At 41.3% G+C, this 13,303-nt stretch overlaps 1 protein-coding gene across 2 annotated transcripts in view; it reads left to right on the top strand.

The window, feature by feature from the left end:
* The window catches only part of LOC120950783 (protein pellino), a 38,292-nt gene that overhangs the window by 20,213 nt on the left and 4,776 nt on the right, over window positions 1-13,303 (top strand). For both annotated transcript variants that reach the window (XM_040369079.2, XM_049606044.1), the window contains exons 4-5: window positions 4,706-4,937; window positions 11,911-12,102. In XM_040369079.2, coding sequence (XP_040225013.1) covers window positions 4,706-4,937; window positions 11,911-12,102 — 424 coding nt within the window. The remainder of the gene's footprint in view (window positions 1-4,705; window positions 4,938-11,910; window positions 12,103-13,303) is intronic.

Here is a 13,303-nt window from a genome sequence, read left to right as displayed (position 1 = left end):
CTTGTATGAGATATCCATCATGAATTACTTCTAACAGTGCGTGGTGGCTAGCCCCTTTATGCTGTTACTTGAAGTATCCACAGTATATCCAATATTGAATGGATCATTTTGTTTTATTTCTCTACCATGTGTGCTCGATTGTGCGTGCAGCGTTCGGTACACGCGAGCGGTGTATAACAATGTATCCCTTTTTGGACGGTCCCATGTTTTGCTCTTTTCTTTTTCAGCATCTTTTTGTTACCACCACCGGTTCACGGATTCCTCGAAATTTTAGAAAACAACTTGAGGCTTTCGGTTGCTCTGTGGCTGCGTGTTTTCAAGCAACATCCAAAATCTGAGCCGCCGTGGCTGTCTTGCTGGGTTGTTTAACCACCTTCGTTAGCATGGCGAAGGAAAGGAAGAAAAAAAAACACATTCTCTCCACGAAGTGTTGTACCTGTTCTGCCATCGCTTGCTCCCGAAAGCTCAATCATCCCCGTATACACGCATGATGAAGAGGTTTTTATTCCGTAGAGGGAGGCAGTCTTCGTCATGGCCTTTTCAAGAGCGAGATCCACCCAAGACGACGGATGGTTAAGTTATGGCGTAGTTAGTGCCTCTGAAGATATGTTGTGTTTTACGACTTTTGGGTGTATCCATATGTTTGTGTGTCTGTAGCCACGAGCAGAACACACTCCCTGTGATGGGGCTAAGCCTACGAAAGACACGTCGGGGAAGAACACATAAAAATAAATTAAAGACGTTTTGGGGAAACGCGCAAGAACGAACGGATCGCTCGGATCGGCTAGAGATTTCGGTGGAAGATAAGTTGCTTATACTAAATTAAATTTAGTCTGTCTGGAGGGCTGTAGCCTATGTCTGCTCGTTTCCGAGAAATGATGGGGTAGGTCCAGTAGGTAGGTACTCGATTTGTAGTGCTGAAGATGGTTAAAATTAAGAATCGATTGAGAGACTGGGCGGATGCTTTGCAATACTGATTTTTTTTCCGAAAAAGGGCTCGATCATTCCACTCTAAAGCTTATTTGTAGAATTAAAGCGTTGGCATGGTATCGTCATGTAGTAGAGTCAAGCATTTTAATAACAGGAAAATGTGTTACATCATTTACGCCCCAGGTTGAGAAATCAATTAGTGAAATAATTGTTTGATGCTGGTATTCCACGAAAATGGTTGGACGCTAGAATGAACTAATAATTACTCACAGGAACAGTAATAAACTCATTCCATTTCAGCAACAGCATGGGCTCGGTATTTTTCCCAATTTAAAAAATGTTTTGCGATTGATTAAGGATGACTGTCCATTCCAGCAACAGAATAAAAACACTACCAGAATGAGAAACGGGAAGGCAGATACACATTACCCCGTGGCAGATGAATCGTTTAAATCACTGCTTTAAATCAACACGCCTGCGTTTAAATCGACCGAAGACTCCAATCATTCTTCAGCAATTCAATCCCGAAAATCTATTTGACTGCGTGGAAAGCAGAACTTTCCTGACAGGTTAATGTTTCTTCCTCCGAGCGGTAGAATCACGGGCGTGTGCTGGCAGGTCACATGTCCGTATCCGCAATGAATTCTGATGAAGAAAGTTAGGAGAATGGACAGCATAGAAAATATCATGAAATGCGTCACACATGTCTCTGGACGGCCAAAGAAGTTGAGATTTTTCTATTTGCCAAAGGGAAGATTTGTAACCTTCGAAAACAGCGGGTCTCGAGAGAGAGAGAGAGAGAAAGCGAGAGAGGAAGAGAGGTAGGAAGTTTGTCATGTGAGCTCTGCCCATTCCCTGTACCGCGGACGGGGACTGCTGGGACCAATTTATGTTTCATTAATCTGTGCTCCCCAAGGTACGACAGCCGATGGAAGAGGATGAAATTGATCCCTCCGCCTAAGCGTATCTTCCTTTGGGACACCTTTACGTTTTACTCTGCATGAAAGGTGATGGTGATTATGTGTAAATGCTTTCAGTGGTGCTTTTGTATGTGAGTGTGCAAGAGATGGTAGTGTGATGGAAGTTGTAAAGAATGTCCAGCAACACGTCACGTCGTGGCAAGGACGTGATAGATGATGTTTATGACCTTCTATCGTCAGTGTCTATGACGGCAGGAGGACGCAGGGATAAGTTCACAGCAGCTCAGCTCGATCGATATTTTGCTTTAGAATTATTACATTTATTTTGTATTTGGCCAATGTGTGGTATGATAAAGTATCTTTAAACTTTTCACAGTTTTCAATGTTTCAATTGCAAAAAACTTTTAAAATGATTTGCGCTGAATAAAATTGAAAAAGCTGAAAAAATTTAAAACGCTGAACAAAACTTGGGAAATTCAACGTAATACTCTGATTAATCCATGTGGTTACCTACTCGTGTGCTCCAGTTGCTAAGTATGACAAGGATTTTACAAAAAAAAAAAACGAATCAAAATCGAACAGCAATTCAGATGCCAATTAGTTTTGCAAGCCATTAGCTTCCTTTTCGCTTAATTTTGTTCGTTGTCCTTGAGGTTGTCCGATGCACACGCGAAACTGCTTAGCGTGTTATAATTTACGTAAATTGAATACTATCGGTTCGTGAGTTTACATCATCACCATCATCATTATAATTGTCCGAGGTCATAACAGCACGCATAAATGTGTTGAATTTAATTAGAATTTGAAGATTGTTTTTCCTTCCGGAGACACTGTTTCCAATGACAAGAAGATAATTTAAATGCTTCCTTCTCGACAAAGGGTTTTATGTCAGTCAATCCTTACAACTCGTGGAATGGTAACATTAATTTGTTTTAGGAAGGAGGTTCAGTTTTTAGCCATTTTATACAGCTTTAAGAGGGAAAAGAAATTACACATATGTTCGTAACGCAAGCCAAAACTTTGCCTGAAAGGAAAAGTAAGATCAAGTTTTGGGAAACTTTCTAACCGCACAGAGATATGTTCCGGTGATACTGCGTGCCGACCGAAACGTGCGGTCACAACAGTGTGCTGGGGGAATAGGTAGCCAACTATCGCTCCCTTCGTTTTCTGGGGCATTCAGTGAAGGTTAAACCTGTGGCCGGGTTAACAGTTCCTTTGTCCATCATCGGCTGGCGTGAGTGCCAAAGCAAAGCGGGTGAAAAATAATAATCCGACAGTCGAACGTACACCATCCGGTCGATAATGCGAAGTCGCGCTCTGCTCGCTCTTTCGCTTGCTTTGCTGGCTGATTTGTCTGCCGGTCGGGGTGTTCCTTTGGCTTGGTGGTCTACGTTCGAAACATCATCCGTCGCGCCTTCGTTTTGGGTGGTGGTGGTAGCCCGTGAATCGATCGCAGCAAAACCTGGCAAGCAAGCGGGTCCAGCCGTGCTGTGGTTGTTTTTTTTTTTGCTCGCTGCTCGTGAAAGCCTTGACCGGTTGACGACGATGGTTGTATTGGTGTAGTGATGGTGTGTGCGCCTGCCGCCGCTACATTCGAAACGACGTACCATTCGCGAAGCATCAACCAAAGGCGCAACGACATTCGAAGGAAGCGGCGCAAAGCTACGGCGGAAGTAGCAGTGCCGTTTTTACGTGCTCCGTTTTGGCCAGCTCTCATGTCTTTGGTGCGGTGGGTTAACTTTTCGTATGCATAGTTATGTGTTTTTGCCGTGTGCTATATATTTCGACACACGGTTGTTTTTATGTTTTTTTTTCTTCAACATGATTCGTTCCGGCGTTGGTCAAGTGTAACGGCTGGCCATTTCTAAGTCAAGGTTTCGAAGGGAAGAGATTTTCTTTTCGATTTGCCTTTACCTTTTTTTGCAATCCTTGGCACGAGGGCCAGCCCACTTTTTGATGGGCTCGATGGCTGTGTCGATTAGAACGCTGTGGCGAATTAATTTTCATTCATTGAGGCCAATTCTAAGGCTAGCTGCGCTTTTAAAATGGCTTCGGATCGTTAAGTCCATCGCAGCCGGCTGGTTTTGACAGAGCCATGGTCAGTGACAATACAGGCAAAAGTGTTTGAAGCAAAAAATATGTAACGTTCTGCAAGATTAATTAAATTCCTTTCAATCATCGCTTAAAATGATGTATAATAACGACCCATGCAAGAAGGGTAAAACAATTCCTTAAAGGAGAAGCAAAATTAATTGTTCACCTTCTTCGCGTTCACCATCGCGAAAGAGCGTAACGCTTTGTAATTTGATAGCATTTTCTAGGTTATTTGTGCGGGCTGGCTCCTTCTTTTCACACCACAATCGATAAAACGGGGCATCGCAAAACAATAAAAAGACCGGTGTAGATTAATGAAGAGAAAAATGTTATCTGCGTACGGTTCATTGGACAGCACACTCTGTGGTGGATATGCTGTAAACTGCGTGAAACCAGAGGTGGAAGGCAGAATGTTCCATTTTTTTTTGTTTTTGGCTAAATGATCTCCTCTCTCGCTAATGAAGTCGTGAACCCTCATCATCGTTGTTTCCTTTGGTTCAACACATTAACCTGAATTTCTGTACCACCCTCTAAAGAAGCAGGTCCACTGGGAGTTGAAGTTTCAAGCAAAATGATACTGTTTGTTGGATCGTCAACCGGGTTTGAATATTGTCTAAATTTTTGCGTTTGTCTTGTCATTGCAGCCATCTGGTTTTCAGGGCTTCACATTATATTTTTGTCTGGATAATTGTTTGCTTGTCGGTAGCATCATGCCTGCAGATTGATTGATATATGGTCCGTTTCTTTTACTTTCTTCGCAGATATAATGGCTTTCTACCACAGGGCGATCGTGGCCGGCGCCGGTCAAAGTTCGTCCTGTACAAACGCACCGAATCAAATGGTGTGAAGCGCTCAAAACACTACATCGTACAGTCGCCACAGTCGTCGCAGGCCATCTTGGACGCGAAACAGCACTCCATATCGTACACGCTCTCCCGCAACCAGGCCGTAATCGTTGAGTACAAAGAGGACCCCGATACGGATATGTTTCAGGTAAGACTTGTCACACCAAATTAAATGTTATCATTAAGAACAGTGTCCAAACCGAGCTCCATGTTCATCAGATATTGGGTAAATGTTGATGATTGGTTATCCCTTTCTTGGTTGATAATGATTGCTCAATGAACTTTTGATACTTTCTGGTGGACAGTATCATCATTATTGAAATTCTTCCGAGAAGGAACAGGAAGACCTCAAAAAGATACATAATCATCCGTCCCCAATAGCCGGTGCTTTAAAAAATGGTCCCATGCGGATTGGCTTCGTTGTGTTGTGTATTAGTTCACTACAGTGTATTTTGAAAGGGACTTTAAAGGTAAATAAAGTAAAGTGTGTCACCATATCCGTGTCTACGCGCTGTTTGGCGCTTTGCAAACAATAAAGACACATTATATTTTCCGGTCCAATGTACACATTGTTGGCTGAAACGTCTTTCCCTTCATCGTTACTTTTGTGCTGTGTGCTGCTAGCCGGCGTCTTCCGGTCATGCTTTGCTAGAAGCTTGAACAGCACACCGCTAGCGTCGGACCGGAAATGCTGTCTTTTTGTGCATTGCGTAAAAAGTTATATTGACGTGTATTTTTGGAAATCACTTTGATGCTAATTTGTTGTTACAGTAAGAAGTGCTTATGTACAGTGACTGGTATGCTTTTGATGGAAAATAGCGATTAAGAGGTTACAAGATGCAATAAAAAGTACAGGTTGGTAATATTTCATGTTCATGGTTAAAGGAATTAAATATAGAGTTACTGGCGAAATTCCTATAAAAATGATTTTTCTCGATTGTTTTCCTCACTCTGTGGCTGTGATTTATATGAACTCCTTCGTATCTAGGCATTAATTTACCGCAACAGAACTGAACAACACTCGAAGATAATAGCACATCAGTTGTGGCTCCTTTCCCTTTGCACCAATTGCTTAATGGTTTAATCAGTGCTAAAGCAAGCAGGTTGCGTTGGTGTAGTGGAGTGTGGCATGAGACAATCGAGACGCGCGCTTATAAATGCATCGTTCACAACACACTATCTCTTGTGTTTGTTCGACTGTGTTGACCTTCGAGGGCGGGATTTGTCAGTCGTGCAATGGTTTCGTGCAAACAATGTGCGTCGTACTTGATGTGTGGTGTGCTTCCTTTACGGAACCAGCTCCGTTGTTCCTTGCTGCTTGCGACTGTAAGAAAAAAATGCATACTATACCTCTTTCAACTCTTTCATGCGTTGCTCAGAAGCTGGAAGAAAATGTACGATTCTGATCGCATCTTGGTTAAGAACGTATGTTGCTATAATTCAATTCAATGGTTACGTTGAAGTGCATGGCGGAGTAAATAAATCAACATTTTTATGTGAGTTTATTTGGATTGCAAGTTTTTGTTTTCCTATATGTGCAGTATGTTTTGGTATATGTTGGTAGGATGTTGATTTAAATGGGATGTATTTATTTATTATAAAAGTGTGCATTTGATATCCAATACGATCAACAAACGGTTCCTCTAAGGAAGGGGTTGTTTATGTGTTGAACTGTACCATGCTGCATTTATACTTCTTCGATTTAACTATTGTTTTATCACATTCGCACACATTCAATGAAAGCTGTGCTTAAGTTGCACATAAGATAATAATAATACAACAGTACCGGGAGTATATTGTTTTATTGATATGAAGTTAGTTTGTATAAAATTCTGATAAAGAATCGTGGAGTTTTTAAATACATCCGCAACAGGTTCATTGACCTACTGTAGACTAGCTTGTAATGCATGTGGTGTTGCATATGCATTATTTTACTCTTTTTCCAGCTTTGGGGTTAAACGGTCTGCTATCTGACTAGTATAATCATTCATTGTTCATTCCGGTTCGACTAAATTGTCCTAAACCGTAGGGAGATGTGCTACCGTTTTGTACGGCACCTGTCAGTTCTCCCACGAGCGTCAAATACCACCCACGAGCAAGCCCGTACAGTACAGTTCTAGTACAAAAGACAAACCACGTTGGTGGTACGGACAGTATGGGGACATTGTGTGCGTTGTCATAGCGGTAACTGTCACATAATGGGCGTTAATGTTCCTGTCGGTCGATGCTGCACAGGACACTTGCTCTATCCCCACCCGTACGTTAAGCATATTAAAACGTAGGAAAATGCGACTAAACTAGCAGTAAAAAAAGGAAAACTAAGATTAACCCGCAAAAGAGAACAACTCAACCACCATCCAGTCTGGCCGGTTCTGCAATGATGCATTACGATCTGCACTCACCTGCACTTTTCGTACCTCACTGATCGTGCAGTGTTTGCGACTTGCATGAAGGAGAAACGAGCTGGAAGAAGAAGGGAAGAGTAGATTGTGAATGGAAAAAACTTGATCCCCCCTAGCTTCTTCTGCTCTCTGCTTCGCCACGAATGCAACTTCTCCCTGTCACTGTAAATCAATGCCTGCACTTGTTACGCTGTTTTCTCCATTCTTATTACATACTAGGCTTGTGTCTGCGGGCAATGCCCAATGGTACACAGTGTGTCGAATGAAAGGTATTAGTAGCGACGACATTATACATGTATAACACAATTCAAATGACGATGAAAGTATGGTTTATGATCCTGTTGACTTTGAAATATATTTCAAAAAATTAGTTTTAAAATTTAACGTATAGCTTAAGGAACGATAGCTCCAGAAATACTTTTCACAATTAAATGTAGCATTACAGTGTGGTTCTGCACCACACTGTACGGCCGGTGCATATCGCCATACTGCGCCCGAGTTCACTTTCCAACGCACACAAACACACACACCTACAAGCGGGTGTGACTTATTGTTTGGTATGGAAGGTAAAAATAGTTCGCATCTAAAAGTCAGCGAACTTACACAGCTAGACAGAGGGAGCGCTGTGCAAGAGAGACCCCACGCTGTTGACGCCATCACCTCGTGCTGTGCAGGGTGGTGGTGGTGGTGGTGCATTCGAGCGGAGTAACTGGTTCCACTTTCCGTGTTTGCCACTTTGAGAAATTGCAACCTCCCTCACCCTTTTAGCTGGCAACGGAAGAGATCCGAAGAGAATGGTGGGACCGGGTGCTGGTAGTGGAGTTTGATCTAACTGTTCATTGCCAGTTTCATATGCCGCGGGTGTCGTTTGGGACCAGGTTTTCTCTCTCTCTCTGTGTTTCGATCTCGCAGGTTTCTTGGTAGGGCGAGGGCTTACGTCTAAACGACGACAACACGCCACTGATGCTGCCCGGTTCCGTGTCTAACCTTTACACATTGCTTCGCTGGGTGGTAGCGGTGAAGGATTGTGTTATGTTTGGCCTCTTTCATGCTTATGTTTAGTGCTGTATCTATCTTATGCTCGCTCTGATGTGTCTAATTGTATAATTGTGCAGATTTGTAAGAGATCGTCAATTTTGATTCGATAAAACGGCTGATATTTGTGTTTTTAATCAGACGATTTTGCTATTAGATTTTATTAAAATCTCTGTCGAATAGTGATGTGTGTAAAAAATTACATCTTTCTTTATCTATCCTCCCTCATTCCTAGTAATTTGTCCACATAATCATATTTATTGGTGATTTGTTGGCTGCATGCATCCAACTGCCCATAATAATCGTTCCGGAATCTGACTAGAGTGCAGTGCACCATGGAAGAGGAACGTTCTTGTTTGCCGTGAGGTGTTCATTGCGAGTGGGCACTAGTACTAGAAAAAGCATAATTATTATTCTCCTGTGCCAAGCGTTTTCGACACACTCAGGTGCACTCACGTGGGTTTATTCCGCAAACCTATTTATAATTTCCTTCGTGAGATGGGTGTGGGTATCGAAGGGCAGGATCGAACGCGGAACAATCATTACGCGAGTTATTCAAGTGAAATAATGTATGTTTTGCTTTAATGAACGAAGTATATTAAATTTGCAACCCGTGTAAATTGTCTTATTGCATCGTATTTTATTATCAGTCTGTGATAAGTGTATGAATGTTGTATTGTCTGATTGTGCTGTGTTGTTTGCAGAACATGCCATGTGGTTTTGTTTGATTTTCTCGTTCTACCCACATTGACTAGCACCATTCGTTGGCAGCCCTTCAGTATTTGGCGGTTTGAGGTGAAGTTAAGTAAACGGCTTCAATGAATGTAAGGCTTCATGTGCATTTATCGCATCGGAACTACAAAGGCAGCAGCATTTCAACGGATGCCCAGTGCAGTAGTATTGCTTACTGAAGAATATTGTCGTGTAATAAATTGTACTAAAGCATTGACATGAATAAACATCTACCGTATGAACATACCCGAAACCTGGCAGCAAAAATGTACTTGGAATTCAGGTGACATTTTAACGTTTTATTGTTTCTCGTTTCCTTTTGCTTAGCATTTAGATTCTGCTCAAATGTCTCATTTAACGTTAATAGCTTGTATGTGAGCAGCAAAAAAAGGGCTGATTCCTATCAGTGCCACACAAATGTCGAAAGGAACATAAAAAGTTTAAAGACGCGTGTATGGAATGATTGACATTTGTTGACCAAATAAATGCTGCTTGTTAGCAAACGATTGGGTTTTCTTCTAATTGATGAGAATTATTGTTTTTTTATAATTATTCTGTAATAACGGTTCGGCCCGGTCGTATTGTTAGACTATTTTTTGTTTACTCACAACAACAAAAATGTATCAATGATGACCAGTTAATGAAAAAAGAGGATGGTATGTTTGTCATATGTTTTACATTTTATCTGCAAGAGATCGCTATTTTGTATGTTTTTGTTTAATTTCTACTGCTGCACATGTTTGACAAACGTTCGGTGGGGTTATGCAAGCGTTTCTTGAAGGGAGGACGTACAAGAGGTACTCGTTTTAATTACAAGACTTGCATAGTTAGCACAGTTTGGTTTTACATACGTTAAGCATATAATGAAAGCAAAAATTAAATAATAATAAATGATAATGTTGGAAAACCTTTGCAGCCATGGACGGCGCAAAAAAAAAAGATAAATGAGCGGCAATGATTAACAATTTCATAATCTTCGTAAGTTGTGTTCTTGCCTCTTTTGTATTCCACTGTGCATGTCCGTTGTGCATGCGGAACGATTGCATCCAGATGAAAGAGATGTATTCGAACACCCCACTCTGCTCGGTTGAATGCTCGTCCTTGAGACGCTAGTACCACAAATATGTTCGAACAAATAAGTTTGAAGAAGCGTGAGCTCCATCCTACGATGATGGTCACTGGAGCATTGCACTTTCTTTGTGTCACTGTGTAAACAGTTCCAGCTTGCGAGTACGGGTGGCGATAACCCACAGCAGCAGCAGCAGCACCAGCATTGGGGACACAATTCTCGGATCATCGCACAGCTAAAACCGTGTCGAAAAGAGCATTGACTTTGAGGTGGTAAAAAGTCGACAAGGAGATGCTATAAAAAAGACTGTGCAATATTATTCAAATTCAGCTATCGGGGCGTGTTTGTGTTCTGGAGTATGGTCTTTATGTGGCTTTATATGCATGTCCTATCGAGTTTAAAACAGCTTTTCACACAACCTCTGCCATCTGCTTTATAAAGTTTTAAATTCATTTCCATGGTAGGACTATTGTTCGTGGCTCCTATCGTGAGCTATTGATTGTTAACAACGCGAAGGTTATGAGTTGCATATAAATGGTTAAATAACGTTCCATTTCTAATTTTCAACTGCAGTGTGTGATGCAATTTTTGGCCATTTTGTTCAATTATCCATTGTAAAGTTTACACCATGTAGGGTTAGGGGATTGGTAACTACAGTCCGGTGCTTGGAAATTGTGTGTGTGTGTTTCTTTTATAATTCCCACAAATCAACACAAACCAATGCGATTGAAAACAGTGCTAAGGCCAACCCTGTCGCAAAGCAACTCTTGAGCTGAGAGACAACCAAAAAATCTATGTTGTGTGTGGCTGGAATGAAACTTTACTTTTCAACGACTTCGAGTGGGTATGTCGAGGACGCGTGTGTGAATTCATCGTAAGGAAAGCGTAGATTTTACTTCTTTACAAATTGTTCCATGGAGGTAAAGATGCTAAAGACAACTTGATTGTAGGTTTGCTTAACAGAATCTGTGTTTTTGGAGGTTGCTTCTCATGCTTAAAACGAGCTCATATGCAGTAGCAATGTAAACAACAAACAAGCAAGTACAACGAGTTAGAGGGAATTAGTAAATAATTAATCATTTATTTATTTTGACAATTTACTGGTACTACATAGACTCTGACCCTTGTCACTTAATTCTATTTGTTAAAACTAATCTAGCCTATTACCGAGTGCGTACGAATCTAAAATCCTAGTTTAAAAGCTCTGCGTAGTAGTCAAATGAGTCGAAAGGACAATTTAACTGACTAAACATTGTCAATAAATGTTCGTTGTATGTTCTGCTATAGTCATTTTGCAGAAATGTACGTTTTCTATAATTTCTAGCTGGTGGATTACCATTAAAGTGATTAAAAAAATTAACATATCTTTTCAGCTGTAATTTTTATTTATTTATTTCGTTTAACTTTCAACCTAGCCACGTGTATTGCCGATGGTAGATTTGATGAAGAGCTTTCGGATAAGTAAACGCGATTAAGTAATTGAAACCTAATACCGTTGATGAATGTGGTTGCAGGCGACGCTTCCAAAAAGCGTGTGTGCTGCAGGTAATTGTGTGCCACTGGCGCTACGAACACTTTTATGGAATCTAGGCTTTCGAAATGATTTTATATTATCTACTCACACACAGCAGAGCGTGTGGCCAGTGTGATTAGTGGGCTTTGTTGATTGAAGATTAAGCGATTTATAGATAGCCTTACCGAATGGTAACTGAAGTGTACGCGCGTTGGAAACAATTGAACATTTCAATTTATAACGCAATCAATTATATAGTCACAGAGATTGATTTTGTCTTTCCAAATACCAACAGCAAATGTAATTAACCTCACCAATTTCGTAATGTTCCTTATCACTTATATGTTTTTATCATTCTTTTTCTTTTTAGGTGGGACGATCATCCGAATCGCCGATAGATTTCGTTGTGATGGACACTCTACCAGGTGACAAGAAGGATGCAAAAATTGTGCAGAGCACAATTTCCAGATTCGCCTGCCGAATTCTGGTGGATCGGGCTGATGGCAACAAGGCGCGGATATATGCAGCCGGATTCGATTCGAGCAGAAACATATTCCTAGGGGTACGTTTTGAATGTAAACGCAAACTGTTATCGATTTACCTATGGTGTTGTGTTGTGAATGTGGAATGTGTTTATTGTTGTTTCATCACGATGGTTTGATGAACACTTTGTTTGTTGTGTTGTTTAATTCCGCTGCTTTCATCGTTGGTCCGTAAATCAGAAACGAAAGAGAAAACGGATGTAAAATATGATGATATGCTCTTCAGCTTTTGCGTGTCCCATACTTTGCTGTAGTGTGCGGAAGATCGTGGTTGAACGGAAGAACATGATCATATGATTTTTTTTTGTATTCCATGACTAGTGAAAGGGAAATTTATAATCCAAAGCTTAAAACCAGGGATAGCTCAAAGATGGTACGGTGAACCGTCTGGAGTGTCTTTCGCGATTTACTCAGCTGTGTTGCCAGATGAGCAGGAAGTGAAAGATTCAAACAGGTTTGACAAATGCGTTTGCTGCTCTGCTGCATACGATCATTGGAAGCCATTTGGTATGGATATGGTTGAGTATGGTTGTGATGCCAATTGCCAATGACCGTGGCTTTTTTTTAATCGGCCTACACTGCTGCTTATGTGTGCCGGTATTGATCGAGCACTTTCGATGATGGTGTCTAGCGGTGCACTTGTCGTGGTGGAATCTGTTTGATTTTTTACGCCACCGACAGATAGACAGACAGCCAGCGAGCCGGCCAGCCGAGCAGATACCGTTGGTAATGATAATGAAAATACAACCGGCTTAAACAGGCAACTCCGGCATGGTAAGTTGTCGCGATAGTAGCTGGATATTTGTAACGTCATGGTATTGAAGCATGTTGAAAGCCGCCGTGATGTTGTAAGGCAAAAGGAGGGGTCGCTACGAAGCCGTAACCGGGTGCCAGGAAAGTCGCCTGCTGCCGCCGCTTAGATAACTGGCCAAAGTGGGTGGCGTATTGTGTTACGTCGTAGTAAAAAATAAAGCTGATATTTTGATGATTTGCATTCATTAACGCAGCGATCAAGGGATGAAATTATTTGATGAAATTGTTGTACGATAGCTTTGCGTAAAGCATTTCCGTAAATGCATTGTATGTTTAGTTATATCGTACAGCAGACAGAAATCACATTTGCATTCAAAGGTCATCGGATTTCGCAACACAATTTCTCGATCTCGATAGTCATTGTATTGTCTATCAGATTCGGTATACAACGGACACCAACGCACTTAC

Source organism: Anopheles coluzzii, chromosome 2 (assembly GCF_943734685.1).
Source record: "Anopheles coluzzii chromosome 2, AcolN3, whole genome shotgun sequence".
NCBI classification, from domain to species: domain Eukaryota; kingdom Metazoa; phylum Arthropoda; class Insecta; order Diptera; family Culicidae; genus Anopheles; species Anopheles coluzzii.
The sequence above is the reverse complement of the archived record's forward strand: the minus strand, read 5'-3'. Positions and strand labels throughout refer to the sequence as shown.